At 41.6% G+C, this 17,011-nt stretch overlaps 2 protein-coding genes across 5 annotated transcripts; one reads left to right on the top strand and one right to left on the bottom strand.

Moving 5' to 3' along the window:
• The first annotated feature begins 2,038 nt into the window (after positions 1-2,038).
• LOC123774380 (glutathione S-transferase 1) lies at positions 2,039-9,567 on the top strand. 4 transcript variants are annotated; one of them, XM_045768592.2, is made up of 4 exons: positions 2,039-2,186; positions 4,062-4,307; positions 5,974-6,115; positions 8,896-9,567. In XM_045768592.2, the coding sequence occupies exons 2-4, from the start codon at positions 4,108-4,110 to the stop codon at positions 9,211-9,213; spliced, it is 660 nt and encodes a 219-aa protein (XP_045624548.1). In that variant the 5' UTR covers positions 2,039-2,186; positions 4,062-4,107; the 3' UTR covers positions 9,214-9,567. The 4 variants fall into 4 exon arrangements, with proteins under 4 accessions (XP_045624548.1, XP_069163900.1, XP_069163901.1 ...); XM_069307799.1 differs by having other exon boundaries at positions 2,074-2,163; XM_069307800.1 differs by lacking the exon at positions 2,039-2,186 and adding an exon at positions 2,260-2,377.
• On the bottom strand, positions 2,628-4,079 carry LOC138354118 (mucin-21-like). The gene is made up of 2 exons (XM_069307983.1): positions 4,075-4,079; positions 2,628-3,228 (listed from the first exon to the last, which is right to left on the bottom strand). Exons 1-2 carry the CDS (start codon positions 4,077-4,079, stop codon positions 2,628-2,630), a joined length of 606 nt encoding a protein of 201 aa, XP_069164084.1.
• Positions 9,568-17,011: the final 7,444 nt, after the last annotated feature.

Raw genomic sequence — 17,011 nt, 5'->3', positions numbered from 1 at the left:
GAGATCCAAAATCAACATACAACTAAGAATACCTACTGAGTAAGTCACAGGTAAAGCAACAACCCACCACTATTAACAACTTAAATTAAGAGGCAAATGATCTTTGGCATTTGAGTAAAAAAATTTTGTAACAACTCACCTTGCGGTCTCCTATCACCTATTAGGTGATAGGACACCAAAGGGACAGTACACAATGAAGGGGAACTGCCTACCTGTGACAATTCGAGAAAGAGACCTGGGAGTGGCTATAACATCTAATCTAACTCCTGAGACACACAAATAGGATTATGACAACAGAGTACTCTATGGTAGCAAACGTTAGAACATCATTCAGAAACGTAAGTGAGGAGGCATTTAGGGTATTTTATACTGCTACGTGAGTTCTGTCTTAGAGTATGCAGTCCCATCATGGAGTCCCCACAAGAAGAAACACATAAAGGAACTTTAAAAAGTTTAGAAGTTCGAGACGAGATTCGCCCCAGAATTACGAGTTATGGGATATGAAGAGCGACTAACGGAACGGCGACTTGTTGAAGGTTCCCCCCATTTACCTTAATCTTTTCCATGGGTTCCATGTTGTTGTTTTAGATTCAGCTACTGGGAACAAAAAATTGATAAGTAGCACGGGCTATGGTGAGCCCGTAGTGGACTTACCTGGCACAGGAGCGGGGCTCTAACTGGGTTCAATCATGATGCTGATCTTTTGTGGGCTCCCTACAGGTATGTTGTAATATTTTTGGGAAACGCATAAAGACGTGTGACAGGCAGACATAGTGATAATAGAGGGTGTGTGGTACATGCAGGCCAGTACGCCCTGCAGTTGGTATAGCATAGTGGGCGTCGCCAACATGTAAAAACATCAATGTTATCTACTCTCAGAAACCCAATGTATCTTCTAGTATATATATATAAATGAATAAATAAATAAAAACATCCGTTGTGACAACTCGAGAGAACAATAATACATCCGTTATACCCCGCCACTGTCCAAGGTCATCCAGCACACAAACATCACAGTTGTTTTATTGACTTATTCTCTACAACAAACAAGCGTCAATTAGCACAGCAAAAACTAGCGTTCTGTTATATGTGAAACACAATTTTTTTTTAGATTAGATTAGATTTTTTATTCAGGTAAAGGTACATACATTGAAGATGAGTTACAAATATAATGTTGGTATTTAAAGATAGAGCTAGTACATACAATACTTAAAGCCACTAATATGCATAGCGTTTCGGGCAAGGCGAGGGAAAAAAAAACTTAGACTAAAACTTAATAGTAATTGAGCTTAAAGCATAAATTGTACTGAAAAAAAGGGTGGGGGGGGGAGTAATATGGCAGAAAATAAACTGTTTAAAATAGCAAGACATGGGTTGACATTTAGGGGGTAAGGTATGTTACATGGCGTTTACTAGGTAGTATTTAGTTTTCAACTGGTTGAGAGAGTTTAGTTTAGTTCATTTATTATGCACCCCATACACATCTTGTGGGCGGTAGTGGAAAGGGTTACAAAGGTACTTAATGAGCTCAGGGACTGAACCCCACAATTCATTTAGCTAAGCAAGTTACAATCTTGATGAGCTAGTTACAAAATTCAATATAAGTAGTCACATCAACAATGGGTTCGAGATCGACCTCAAGTACAGGTTCTAAATTAAGCAACTGGTTGGGAGAGCAATTAAGCAATTGGTTGAGAGAGGTACAGCCTTTGACATGATTGGGAAGATCATTACCCATTCTGGGTCCCTTAATTTGTAGAGCATTTCTAGTTTAAGTCGTACTCTTTGAATAATCTTGGAATAAGCATAGCTATTATACGTAAATTTAACATTATACTGTACTGATAAACACGATGCATTGTGGTAAGTTCAGTCCCCTGAAGCAGTTCAAACTTCACAAGAATGTTGAATAACTACGTTATATTCAAATAACAAAAACAAATCAGTATCATAAGCATTCAGACAAGAAATCAGACGTTAGCAATAACCAAGAAATATTTGGCATAAAGAACACATTTGTCACCATTAATTATATTATAACTGTATATGGAAAGTGTTAAACATGTTGGTGGCGAGCGGGGGTGCCAGACGTAAGAAGTCCCAGACCGGGAAGGTCACATGTACATTCTCTCACATATGCGCTGTCTGCCGCTGTCACCAGGTGTGTCCATAGTGCTTCTTACCAGGTGTGTAGTGCATATTGTATATATGTACTCCACCCAAGTGGAAGGTGGTTAGTGGTAGTGTGTGTGGAGGTGGACTTGGTGGTGGGCTGGAGTCAGGTGGTTGGTGACCAACCGTCCAGTTGGACGCCACCCACCGTGGTAGCCGGCACCCACCACCGTGCACACGGGCCGTACACGCTGGCACGTACACGGTCCGTGCACGAGGTCACCCACACGAGCCATGCACGCTGACACGTACACTGTCCGTGCACGAGGTCACCCACACGGGCCATGCACGCTGACACGTACACTGTCCGTGCACGAGGTCACTCACACGGGCCGTACACGAGGTCACCCACACGAGCCATGCACGGACACGTACACTATCCGTGCACGGATAGCGAACGTGTCAGCAATGCACCCACACGGCCGCCACCAACAGCACATTTGTCAATTAGAATATCAAGTGCAAATTAGTGCATTCTTGAATGGTTGCCAATCTCTGGCGCGTGCATTGCTGTTGCTGGCTGGTGTGCATGCATTGCTGTTGCTGGCTGTCTTGCGTGCATTGCTGTTGCTGGCTGTCTTGCGTGCATTGCTGTTGCTGGCTGGTGTGCATGCATTGCTGTTGCTGGCTGTCTTGCGTGCATTGCTGTTGCTGGCTGTCTTGCGTGCATTGCTGTTGCTGGCTGTCTTGCGTGCATTGCTGTTGCTGGCTGTCTTGCGTGCATTGCTGTTGCTGGCTGTCTTGCATGCATTGCTGTTGCTGGCTGTCTTGCGTGCATTGCTGTTGCTGGCTGTCTTGCGTGCATTGCTGTTGCTGGCTGTCTTGCGTGCATTGCTGTTGCTGGCTGTCTTGCGTGCATTGCTGTTGCTGGCTGTCTTGCGTGCATTGCTGTTGCTGGCTGTCTTGCGTGCATTGCTGTTGCTGGCTGTCTTGCGTGCATTGCTGTTGCTGGCTGTCTTGCGTGCATTGCTGTTGCTGGCTGTCTTGCGTGCATTGCTGTTGCTGGCTGTCTTGCGTGCATTGCTGTTGCTGGCTGTCTTGCGTGCATTGAGCTGACTATCAATTCAATTGATAACTTGGCACACAATGCTCGAGCTGAGATAGTAACCTTACTACAATGTACCTTTCATCATATCTGATATGTTATCAGGTATGATTAAGGACCCGCCTGAAATGCTGTGTGTGTTAGTGACTTTGCATGAATGTTAAAATACCTCTTATGTAATCTTGACAACCCATTATACTTGCAAATAAATTATTATTATTATTATTATTATTATTATTATTATTATAGGGACTTATTGAAATGTTTGAATCCCGGGCAGGACAGTAATGGTTGGGCACATTTCCTTTCACCTAATGTGTGTGTTCACCTAGCAGTGAGTACCGACAGGGGTTCCGGTTGTACAGTTTAGCGAAGTACTGTACTACCGGGACCTTCTCTGTTCATCTAGTATCTCCCGCTCTGTGCTGCTATTGAGTAGAACAGGTCCTGGCTTGGGTCTGCAGTACAACAGATTTTTTCCCATTTTTAAATTAATAAATACATAGATTACATAAATCTATATTATATATTAAATCTCTAAGTGTTGGCATATGGCTATTATTGATTATTTAGCATTTCTGGTATCTAAGGCCTTAAATCAATTTGAAGTTACTTGGCAAGAAACAAAATGGGACCTGCCCGAAACGCTGCGCGTACTAGTGGCTTTACAAGAATGTAAATACTGTACTATCCAATGTATTCTCACAAACCCAATGTACCTTCTTGTATATAAATAAATAAATAAATAAATGTGTTACGTGATATACAGTATTGTGTTCCTGTTAATATTATTTGTAATGGAAATAATTCAGTGCAACAAACATTATTATTTCTTATATTACAGATAAAATAATTACTACATCGTGAGTACCCTCAAAAATAGTGCCACAATGCCAGTTGACCTCTACTACATGCCCCTGTCACCCTACTGCCGCTCTGTGCTGCTAACTGCCAGGGCAATCGGACTGGAACTCAACCTCAAAACGATCAACTTGATGACCGGAGATCACCTGAAGCCCGAGTTTGTTGCCATCAATCCCCAGCACACTATCCCCACTATGGTCGATGGTGACCTCGTCCTCTGGGAAAGGTGAGATCACTAAAAATCATTAAAGGCAATTTGTGTATTATAAATACAGTACCCTGTACTGTACTGTAATTGATAATGGTATGTTTTGCTTTAGTATGTTTTACTTTAGTAATGAAAACATACACATATACCTGGCATAAATACTGTAATAATAATAATAATAATAATAAATTATTTATAAGATACACAAGATCAGATTACAATGGTTTGGTAGTTACAGTATTTTGATACTGTAGCATTTTTGGCATAACTCAAGATAATGAGCGATTTTAATTTAAAATTTTTATAGTACTGTAATACAGTACTGAATACTTTTGTGAATTTGGCTTGTATTAATGATTAAAAAATATAGTAAATAGTTTTTTAAATGATAATTAATAATTAAATGGTTAGATACTTGTAGAGTGTCGCTTTAGAGGAAACCATAATATCAGTACAGAGCATTGTTCACATTAACAGCAAACACAAACTGTCTTATTTAGTATGAAAAAATGTGAAACTTTTGGTACATGTTAATTAGGTATTTCTTTATCTTCTAAATTGGTTAAGAGAAGTGCAAAATTTTATTGCATTAGAAAGGTCATTCCAATTCCACAATTTAAGACCCTTTGAGATAGTGTCTCATATATATATATGTGTGTGTGTGTGTCTTTTTGTGGTTCCATCATAAAACGAAAGATAATCTGTGTAAACACTATGCAGATATAGGGACCTAGTCTATGGAACTCACACCCTAACGATTTGAAAAGCTGTTCAACTTTTGCCTTATTCATAAATAAAAACAAAAAGTACCTAATTTCATCCTCAGTTTCCTACCTAGTGACTTAAACTCATACTGTATCTAGTGCTACCCAATCCCCCAATATATGTACCTAAGCTATACAACTTCACCACTGTAATCATTGCTATCATCTTATATCATGCTTGTCGTACTGAATGAATATTTTACTGCATTACACCTTGAAATAATCCTCAAATTATGCTACAATGTACCTGTTGATAATACTCAAAATTTACTATAATGTACATACTAATCTTTGTCATATTTTGTTACAATGTATTGCACTTGTTAACATTTGTTCAATTTTGATAGAAATTACCTACTTAAAATTATCTGTTAGATTAAGGACCTCCCCATAATGCTGTGCGTGTTAGTAGGTTTACAAGAATGCAAAGACATTAATCCTATGTACTTTCATAAACCCAATGTACCTTCTTGCATACAGTATATATAAATAAATAAAATAAATAAATAATGACTACTCTCCTCTACATCATTGATGTATACCAATTTCTTAAAATTCAGATAGATATAGTATTTGTGGCTGGGAAGTGGCAGCAAGACTTGGTAAAGTATTTTAGAAAGGTGTTTTATTGAGTGGTGAAAATTAGTAGACTTGAGAAGTGTTTGGACTGCATTCTTATTTTCCCATACATTACAGTATTACAATACATGTACTGTATTAGCTGTTTTGGTGAATTTAAAGGCACCGAGGTTTTCTTGGAATTCATACAGTCTACACAGCTAGGGCTGACTGTAAATAGTAATAATAAACCATATAATGGTAATTTTCAGATCTTCTTTCCTCTAATCTATATATTAAAAAAAAACTTCATATAATTGAATTATATCCATCACAGATAAGAAATGATGTATTTGTTTCAGCCGTGCCATCTGCACCTACCTCATCTCACAATATGGTAAGGATGACTCGCTTTACCCAAAGGACCCCAAAGCCAGAGCCAAGGTGGATGCCATTCTGAACTTTGATCTTGGTACTCTGGCAACCCGCTGGAAAATCTTGTTTGTGAGTACTGTACTGTATATGTTATTAAAGGGTATAGGTTATCTTGAGATGATTTCGGGGCTTTAGTGTCCCCGCGGCCCGGTCCTCGACCAGGCCTCCACCCCCAGGAAGCAGCCCATGACAACTGACTAACACCCAGGTACCTATTTTACTGCTAGGTAACAGGGGCATAGGATGAAAGAAACTTCTGCCCATTGTTTCTCTCCGGCGCCCGGGATCGAACCTGGGACCACAGAATCACAAGTCCAGTGTGCTGTCTGCTCGGCCGACCGGCTCCCCTAGAGAGGAAGTTGTTGACGAATTTAGTGACAAAGTGAAGAGTCTTTACAGGCTATGAAAAATGGGACAGTTCAGTTTTTGGCCTCTAATGTGAGATTAGAACATTATCAAGTTTTAAAAAAAATATACAAAAAATACAATACTAGTACACTGTATCAACAAAGTACATTCAATGTTATAGGATTTGATTAATTTTAATGTTCATTTTTCATGAACTTTGATATCAGTCCCCAGCTAGGACTTGAATTTGTTTTGTTTTATTTGAACTAAAACACACTCCTGCTACCTTAGGCAAACAAGGTCCTGCTGTTTCTACAGAATGTGTATGCACATTCTCCACTAACATGACGAGAACAATCAATATGTGTTGGGTCATATTAACCATACTTGTTGGTCATACATACAGAGTGGTAGACAGTTGGAACAAGTTAGGCGAGAAGGAGGTCGAGGCCAAAATAGTTGGTAATTTCAAAGCGTTATATGACAGTGCAGGGAAGACAGGACACCACGAGCGTAGCTCTCATCCTGTAACTTCACTTAGGTAATTACTAGTATAGTAATGGGGGCACACTGGAGAATACGTAGTCCAGCCTGAAGTTCTCTCAAGAACATGGGCTCAGAATTGGGGGAATGTGTACTCCCTATAATGCAACTCCAAACTACCCATACATTCCAGAATTATGTAAATGTATAAGAAATATAACATTTTCTTTTTCATGGTGGTTCTGAATGTATGACCCAGTTAGGGTCCTGATAGTAGAGTCGGGTTCGTTCTTGACACACAATTGAGAATTCTGGGTTCGAATCCCGGGCGGAACAGGAATAGTTGGGCACATTTCCTTTCACCTAATGCCTCTGTTCACCTAGCAGTGAGTAGGTACTTAGGAGTTAGTCAGCAGTTAGTTAGGAGTGAGGTTGCATCATAGGCGGGGTCTGTAATTCAGCCTTTGGGGAGGGGGGTAACCTCGATAAAACCCAAACATGTATGAATACACTCTGGCTTCCTGTCCCCCAACACAGTGAATTATTAATTATAACATAAATAAGAAACTGTTCTGAAATAAGCTCATTTTATAATGAAATAAGATGAGAATAGATATCCTTATGTAACATACAGTATTTGTGCATGGGGCTCAACCACTGCAAATTACCTCAGACCCCATCATCACCACCCAGCAAAAATCTGCTATCAGAACCATAACAAACTCTTGTCTTCAGACAACACACAGCCCCTTTGTTTAAAACTCTAAACATGCTAAACATACACGTACTCCATTCAGTCTTTTGCTATTTACATGTATAAAATCTTATTCCTAAATGCTAATCCTGATCTGAAACTCTTGCTTGATAGAAGTAATAGAACCCATGAGCACCACACTAGAAATAAGTATCTTTGATAATCCTAGAGTCAGACTAAATCTGTTCAAACACACTATATTAATAAAAAGACCATCTATGGAACATGCTCTCTAATGAATTAAAAAAAAATTCAACCTATACCTTATTCAAAAGTAAAACAAAAAAGTACCTGATTTCATTACACAATGGGATCTGGTGGCTGAGCAGACAGCACGCTGGACACGTGATCCTGTGGTTCCGGGTTCAGTCCTGGGCGCCGGCGTGAAATGATGGGCAGAGTTTCTTTCACCCCTATGCCCCTGTTGTTACTTAGGAGTAAATAGGTACCTGGGTGTTAGTCAGCTGTCACGGGCTGCTTCCTGGGGTGTGTGTGTAGTGTGGTGTGGGGTAAAAAAAAAAAATAGTAGTAGAAACAGTTCATTGACAGTTAAGAGGCGGGCCGAAAGAGCAGAGCTAGATCCCCACAAGGACAATTATGTGAATACAGCTAAATGAATACACTCAAATGGAATGCATTAGGAAGTGGTGTGGTGGAGACAGATTCCATACACAGTTTCAAATATGATAAAGCCCAGTAGGCCCCAGAATCTGTACACCAGTTGATTGACAGTTAAGAGGCAGGACCAAAGAGCCAAAGCTTAACTCCCACAAGCACAACTAGGAGAGTACACTGTTAAACATGCTTGCACGTTCCATTGTCTGCACTTGCATGCTCATACACTGTCATGTAGTGTTGACCAGACCACAAACTAGAAGGTGAAGGGACGACGACAAGCCACAATCGACTTGAGAACGGTCCAGGACGGACAGAAACGTCGTCGTCCCTTCACCTTCTAGTTTGTGGTCTGGTTAACATGCTTGAGCCACGGTATTGTGACTCATCGCCTGCACTGTCACGTAGTATTACCATTCACTATATCTAATTTGCATCTCGATATATAATTACCATTAATAATAATTAGATGAGGGTAGTCGAGCACAAGACTCATACTTTATGCTATAAATAATCAATTCTAGTTTGAAAATTATATGAATTTACTCTGCCTGTGATTATTCTTTCTAGTGGTTCTTTGTACCTTTTTTTTTTGTCAACCCAGTAATGCTGTTTTATTCACACACATGTTTTTATTTCCTTTGTTTAGAACCCATTGAAAGCAGGAGAGCTGTCGAAGCCAACCCAAAAGAGTGTGGATGACCTCCACGAGGCACTGAATTGGTTGGATGGCTTCTTGAGCCACAAGAAGTTTGCTGCTGGGACGGACCACATAACTGTTGCTGACCTCGTCCTTGTGAGCAATGTCTCTGGATATGAAGCAGCGGGGTTCATCATCCATGACTATCCAAACCTTCATGCTTGGCTTAAGCGATGCAAAGAAACTATAGATGGGTATGAGGAACTCAATGGGGCACATGCTGAGAAGTTTGGAGAGTTTGTCAAGTCCAAAATTACTGAGAAGTAAGACTGATAATCCTGACATTCTGTAAACTGTATACTTCTCGGGATACAGAAAGACAAATGTTAATTTTTAAATATTTTTTGTGGTAGGTAATTGTGTTGCTCTAGTATTATACTTTGTTATAGCCAAGTTTGGGGGATGCTTACATGTAATTTTAGAAAATATCAGAAAACATAATCTTCCTATTTTGAAACTGCAATATTTGTCATTCATCACCTTCGTGGATGCCAGTCAAGCACGTGTTCAAGAAGCATTCACTCTGCAGTTGTCAAAATAATTTTGCTTGTGGTGCTCTTCTAACAAGGATATGGTTGTATCAATGTTTATTAAAGTAAAATTTTCCTTGGAATATCATAATTGTTTAGTGTTTCTCGATGCTATACCTCCAACCATCACCAGCCTATTGACTGTACAAATGTTTCTCATTTGTCTGTTCATTGTGAAACTGTCCCTCTGCCTTAACATATCAGAACAAAGTTGTATACAGCAATACCTTGCATTGATTCCCGGGGTCGAGGTCCTCACAGCCCGGACTAATCGGCTATTTTTTGGCTAATTTGTAAATAGCAATAGCTGAAGGATGAGGAACAGTGTAAACACCAGGAAGATGGGGAATAGTAGGAAGAGGATGGGGAGCAGCAGCAGCAGGTGGAGGATGGAGAAGCAGCAGCAACAGGTGGAGGATGGAGAAGCAGCAGCAGCAGCAGCAGGTGGAGGATGGGGGAAGCAGCAGGTGGAGGATGGAGAAGCAGCAGCAGGTGGAGGATAATAAAAAAAATAAAAAAAAATGTTTATTCAGGTAAGGTACATACATACAAGAGATTTTACATAAATTGATAGATTTATAGATAGAGCTAGTACATACAATGCCTAAAGCCACTATTACGCAAAGCGTTTCGGGCAGGAAAAACATTAATGACTAATACTTAATACTAAATGAGTATAAAGAATAAAATGTGTTGAGAACAAATAAAAATAAAGATAAAAAAGGGGGAAACATGGCTGAAAAAGCAGCACAAATACAAATAGGTCGACAAACAGCGTTCTTTAAGAAAACAGACATGGGTTGACAATAGAGGGGGTAAGGTGGGTTACAGGGATTTTATTAGGTAGTGCTTCGTTTTTATCTTAAACTGGTTGAGAGAGGTACAGTCTTTAACATGGTTGGGAAGGTCATTCCACACTGGGTACCTTGATTTGTAGAGCATTTCTAGTTTGATTAAGTCATACTCTTGGAATATCAAAACTGTATTTATTTCTGGTGTGGTGCTCAAGGGTTCTGTTGACAACCTTCTATGAAGCTTTTGAGGTCAGGATTGGCATTACAGTTCAGCGTTTTATATATGTATAATACACATGAGAGAATGTGCAGTGACTTAATATCTAACATATTCAGAGATTTGAGTAGGGGTACCGAGTGATGTCTAGGGCCAGAGTTGGATATTGTCCTAATGGTAGCTTTGTGTTGAGTAATTAGAGGACGTAAATGATTTTGGGTAGTAGAACCCCAAGCACAAATACCATAGTTGAGATGTGGATAGATGAGGGAGTAATAGAGCGTCACCAGGGCATGGCGGGGTACATAATATCTGATCTTAGAAAGAATGCCAACAGTTTTTGAAACTTTTTTTGATATATTTAGAATGTGTCCCTGGAAATTCAGCTTATGGTCAATGAGAACGCCAAGGAATTTGCCATCTAATTTGTTACAAATTTGGGTATTGTTAATTCTGAGATTTATTTGATTAGAGGATTTATTGCCAAACAGAATATAGAAAGTTTTGTCAATGTTAAGGGTGAGTTTGTTGGCAGTTAGCCAAAGATGGACTTTATTTATCTCAGTATTTACTGTGGCATTTAGAGCAAGGGGGTCAGGACTGGAGTAAATGAAGGTTGTGTCGTCAGCAAATAGAATTGGTTTGAGGTGTTGGGAGGCATTTGGAAGGTCATTAATGTAGATGAGAAAGAGGAGAGGGCCAAGTATGCTGCCCTGCGGATGGAGAAGCAGCAGCAGCAGGTGGAGGATGGGGCAGCAGCAGGTGGAGGATGGGGCAGCAGCAGCAACAGGTGGAGGATGGAGAAGCAGCAGCAGCAGGTGGAGGATGGGGCAGCAGCAGCAGCAGCAGGTGGAGGATGGGGCAGCAGCAGCAGGTGGAGGATGGGGAGCAGCAGCAGGTGGAGGATGGAGAAGCAGCAGCAGCAACAGGTGGAGGATGGGGAGCAGCAGCAGCAACAGGTGGAGGATGGAGAAGCAGCAGCAGCAGCAGCAACAGGTGGAGGATGGGGAGCAGCAGCAGGTGGAGGATGGAGAAGCAGCAGCAGCAACAGGTGGAGGATGGAGAAGCAGCAGCAGCAGCAGGTGGAGGATGGAGAAGCAGCAGCAGCAACAGGTGGAGGATGGGGAGCAGCAGCAGGTGGAGGATGGAGAAGCAGCAGCAACAGCAGGTGGAGGATGGCTAGGAGCAGGAAAAGGAGCCAGAATGAGAAATGGGAGGAGGAGGACAAGGACCAAGAACAGGAGGTGGAGGACAAGGACCAAGAACAGGAGGTGGAGGACAAGGACCAAGAACAGGTGGAGCAGGAGGACAAGGACCAAGAACAGGTGGAGCAGGAGGACAAGGACCAAGAACAGGTGGAGCAGGAGGACAAGGACCAAGAACAGGAGGTGGAGCAGTATAGAGTGTACAATGAGTTAGCATTAACAATGAAGAGGAGTGCGTCAGGTGGGGTCTCCCACACCCTCATCATACTCTACACTGACACCCGCTCCCTATGTTATGGTTCCCATTGCTACATAAGATTATGCTATCAAGCTATGCCATATACACTGAAATAAATGCTACTTTACCATTGATAGACGTGTCACGTAAAATTAAATGTAAAGTGATATACATCTATAAACTCACGTCTCGATATTAATATAATAAAATTTTATATAAAAAGTGTTATAAAAACGAGTATAAGAACAAAGCTATATCAACTGTGTGGGAGCGTTTGGTTATCTTAGCAACAATCTCTATGGCCACATGTTAATTTTTCTCATAAGGTGTGATAAACATTATTTTAATCTTGTACAAATTATTATTACATAATTAGGTTTTAATTTAAAGCTAAGTTAGGCGTTGCTTGGTTCATCAATTATATTTTGTCCATTTTTTTGTATAGTATATCAGAGACAAATGAAAAAGCACTCGTAAGGTTATATATTTATTTTATTTATTTATACAAGAAGGTACATTGGGTTTATGTGAGAGTACGTAGCATTGGTCGCAAGGAAAGGTAAAACTTTTTGTTTTAGCATTGTATACCCTGAAGGGTTTAGTACCTACAGTCAGCAGCCCGTCCTCCGAGCAGCCCCAACGTTATTAAAGTGGTGTACTAAATTGTCCGAACCTAACCTACCCGATGACCCACGAACAGAAAACAGGACATCACGTCAAGTTTGCAAGATATGGACAATGATTTGAGTACATCAGTTTTTGTAGGCCTTAGGGGATCTATACGTTAAAAATGCGATGTACTTTCCAGGAGAACGGGTTGTACCCTGCGGGCCAGAGGCCAGTCGCAGCAGAAGAGAATTACCATAGTGTGGGTAGTACAGCTTAGTTCGTTTTCGACTCGGAATTCCGGGTTCGAATCCCGGGCGGGACAGAAATAGTTTGGAAATGTTTTTTTCTCTTCACCCAATGCACCTGTTCACCTAGCAGTAACTAGGAACCCAGGAGTTGGACAACGGTTGTGGGGTTAGTAAGTAAGTAGTTCGGCCTTGGGGGACGCCATACAAGTAGTATATACATTCGCAGGCTTCCTGTCCCCGACAAAATAACAAAATAATATATATTAACTGTTCGCTGTTCTTAGTCAATGAGTCGATGAACATAATTATCAGAAAAAGGCACCAAGCCGGGAAATTACTTACTAAGCCGGGAAATTACTTACTAAGCCGGGAAGTTACTTACTAAGCCGGGAAGTTACTTACTAAGCCGGGAAGTTACTTGGTGCGTAAGTAAGTACTTACTTATTTACGTTTGTGTACAACTGTCCTTTTCTTGCACGTTAGACGAGCAGTTGGTCTTAAGTTCTACCATTTTTGGATGGCCGGTTGTGTTGTAAATACTGTCTTTGTTCAGTCAGAAATGTTCCACATTTATCAGTCGGGTTCTATAAGTGCCATAAGAGGCATACAGCATACCACGTTGTCATCATAGATTACATTCTTCCCATCAACTGATAACATTGAACCTTTTAAAAAACTGGTCTGGATTAACATCTTCCATTTTTATAGACAATTTAAAGATGAATGATTGTGTGTTATCAGTTTTTTGTAAACAGGAATAACCATGCAATAAAACAAAAAACAAACTGATAACACACAATCATTCACCTTTTAAGTATTTACAAAAATGGAAGATGTTAATCGAGATAATTTCTCTCAAAAGTTCAATGTAACTTAGAAGGAACAACAGCGTCATGCTCAACAAGCCACAAAGTAGGGCAGAAAACGAGATGCTTTTTCATCCATAGGGTTAAAAACCCACAGAACCGCCTACCTGCCGAAGCCGTAACTATCAAAGTATTAATGCAGTTCAAATTTCAGTTGGAATAAACCTCGGGAGTAATGGGGGGGACCTTTGACAAGCTGCCGGCTTCCTGTCTCCGTCAAGACCACTAGAGGTGATGGTCTTCAGGTAAACTTAGGTAAATCTCATAATAATAGAACATTATGGTGAGAACATGATATACTTTGTCTCTTAGGACTGTTGGGTGCGTTCTTGATTTACTGTCGGGAATCCCGGGTTAGAATCTCGGGTGGGACACAAATGGTTGCAATTTTGGGCACCTTTCCTTTTACCTGATGCAACTATTCACCTAGCTGTAAATAAGCACCCGAGAGTTAGGTAACTGTTGTGGAGTGGCGGGGGGGGGGGGGGGGTTCAGTTCGACCTTGGAGGAATCTCTATATAAACCTAATAAATGCTGCCCGTCTCTGGTGAAACGAATCAGTACATGGGCAAGACAGGAGACATTATGGTGTATGGTGGGTTATCTGCTTCAGTAGAGTGTATCACAACAGGGATGTGAATCAGTGTTCCCCAAGTATGGTGGGTTATCTGCTTCAGTAGAGTGTATCACAACAGGGATGTGAATCAGTGTTCCCCAAGTATGGTGGGTTATCTGCTTCAGTAGAGTGTATCACAACAGGGATGTGAATCAGTGTTCCCCAACGATGCCATAAACCATGTTAAACGTGCCAGAAAATCAGGAGATAAACAAAATCGTTTATCATCTTCCTCTTCAGATGTCAACCACTTGCATTTGTCGGTAAAGAGACGACCAGCCTTAGCGCCGCTCCAACAACCATTTGTTCCACCATTCCTTCAGCTTGTCTAGGTCTTTTTGAAGCCTCAAGCTGTTCTCCTCTGTCGTAATCCTTCTCATAATTTTGGCATCGTCCGCAAACATTGAGAGAAATGAGTCTATACCCTCCGGGAGATCATTTACATATATCAGAAACAAGATAGGACCGAGTACAGAGCCCTGTAGGACTCCACTGGTGACCACGCCAATCGGAGATCTCACCCCTCACCGTAACTCTCTGCTTCCTATTGCTTAGGTACTCCCTTATCCACTGGAGCACCTTACCAGCTACACCTGCCTGCCTCTCCAGGTTATGTACCAGCCTCTTATGCGGTACTGTGTCAAAGGCTTTCCGACAATCCAAGAGTGTTGATGTGTGGGAAGAAGCACCTGGGCTCAAACACACACACACACACATATATAAACGGGAGGCAGGGCGTGAACAGGTTCCATATCTTGGGGCATTAGTTGGTCTCTCGTGTGTAAGGCTCGCCACACACCTTAACATGTCTCTCCCTCTCCTGATGGTCCTGCTTCTCCTTGCCTCCAGCTCCACGGCAGGTCAGGCTTCCTCACCACAGCTTACACAGGTCTCATTGTCACAAAAATGTCTCTAGAAATGTAAATGTGGAATCATTTATGATCTCGTGTACCACATATATTACACGAGTATTATTATATGTAACCAACTTCAAGTCCTTAACTCCTTAGAGGAGATACTACATATCTCCCTAGACCTGAGAGGTATAGGGTTACGAGAAAATAATCCAGGTAGATTTGATCACCACATACAAAATTATCATGGGAAAAAGACGGGAGAAACAATGCACCGACTATTTGGACTGGGCAGTAAACGAACAAGGGAACGTAGGTTGAAAACTAAATACCCATATGACCCTCAGAGATTTCCCAATGTTTTCGATGTGAGAATTCGACCCGTAGGCTTATACATTGAGAGCAGACATCATCCCACATACAATATACAACTAGAAAATATCTTAAACAGTCGTCATATTATAAAAAAATCAAATACTTTTATGTCCCTCACTTAGGGTATTTGTGAGGTATACTTACTGTGAGTGAGGTACAAGGTATGTCAACATGGTATGTCAACATGGTATGGCAACATGGTACATCAACCACGACCATCAGCTCCCAACAAAAATATGCTACACGTCTCATAAAGCTGATGAGTGAGATCACGTGTAATATAATCCACAGACATAAAAACCAGGGTCAAACATTCTGGCAAATTTTGGAAGAAACCGCGAATAGCTTTGCCTCGTTAATTTCTCACCTCGTTCCTCTTCCATGGCCACCTGTAGTTTACCTGTAGCAGGTTCCGAGAGTTCTTGTACTTCTCCATCCTGGCTGGACATAAATTACATCTGAGAGAACGGGCCATCTGTAGTCTTAGATTCCCTCACGGCGAGACATCCGAAACAGCCACAACCTTGGCCAGACACTCCCAAGGGTATATCCTTGGGCATCCACGTACACTCACACACTCACGGACACTCACACCAATTGATTGATGAAGATTAAGCCACCCAAGAGGTGGGACGGGCAACTCACACCGAAGTTGGGTGTTATTAAAGTCTTGTGAGGTACTACTGCAGGAGGAGCGGTGCTGAGCGGGGCATGTTTTGATGGGTACTTCGAGTGTGCCAACGGCATCTGCATCCCTGAAAACCTCCTCTGTGACGGTGTGTTCAACTGTGTCACTGGTGTCGACGAGGACAACTGTCCCCTACGTGAGTCTCTGTCCTGCTTGTTCAACACCGTCTGTGTACTCTGTTCAACACCGTCTGTGTACTCTGTTCAACACCGTCTGTGTACTCTGTTCAACACCGTCTGTGTACTCTGTTCAACACCGTCTGTGTACTCTGTTCAACACCGTCTGTACATCATCTTCTACACCCTAACATGCGCTCAACACCCCCTTGACCCTGTCATCACCTTACAGAGAAGCAGGAGACGTGTCCCGTCGGCTACTTCCAGTGCGACATGGGTGTGTGTATCCCGGAGGGTCATGTGTGCGACGGTGTGTCCAACTGTGTCACTGGCAACGATGAGAAGAACTGTGAGGGTGAGTTACCGCTGGCTATTGTTCATCTTGTTCATGTGGTATGATGTGTGGTGGTGAGTGAACTGTGAGTGTTGAACATATGTTAGGGTCTTCCAGAGGTGTTGACCACAAGTTATGGTGTACAAGAGATGATGAACACAAGTTATGGTGTTCTGGGGTACTTACCTCCATCAGTTTGCTGTACTGTATGGTAGTGTTGCTGGGTAATGAGTTGTGATGTGCACTTTATGCCCCACATGCAAGGTCTTGCACTTGTCCATTACTGAAAACATTTCCCAGTCGTCTGACCATTTGTGGGTTGTTGTTGTTGTTATAGATTCAGCTACTGGGAACAAAAAATTCCAAGTAGCACGG

Source organism: Procambarus clarkii, chromosome 61, assembly GCF_040958095.1.
Source record: "Procambarus clarkii isolate CNS0578487 chromosome 61, FALCON_Pclarkii_2.0, whole genome shotgun sequence".
NCBI classification, from domain to species: Eukaryota; Metazoa; Arthropoda; class Malacostraca; order Decapoda; family Cambaridae; genus Procambarus; species Procambarus clarkii.
Note: the sequence above shows the minus strand (reverse complement) of the source record. Positions and strands in the feature narration are given on the sequence as shown.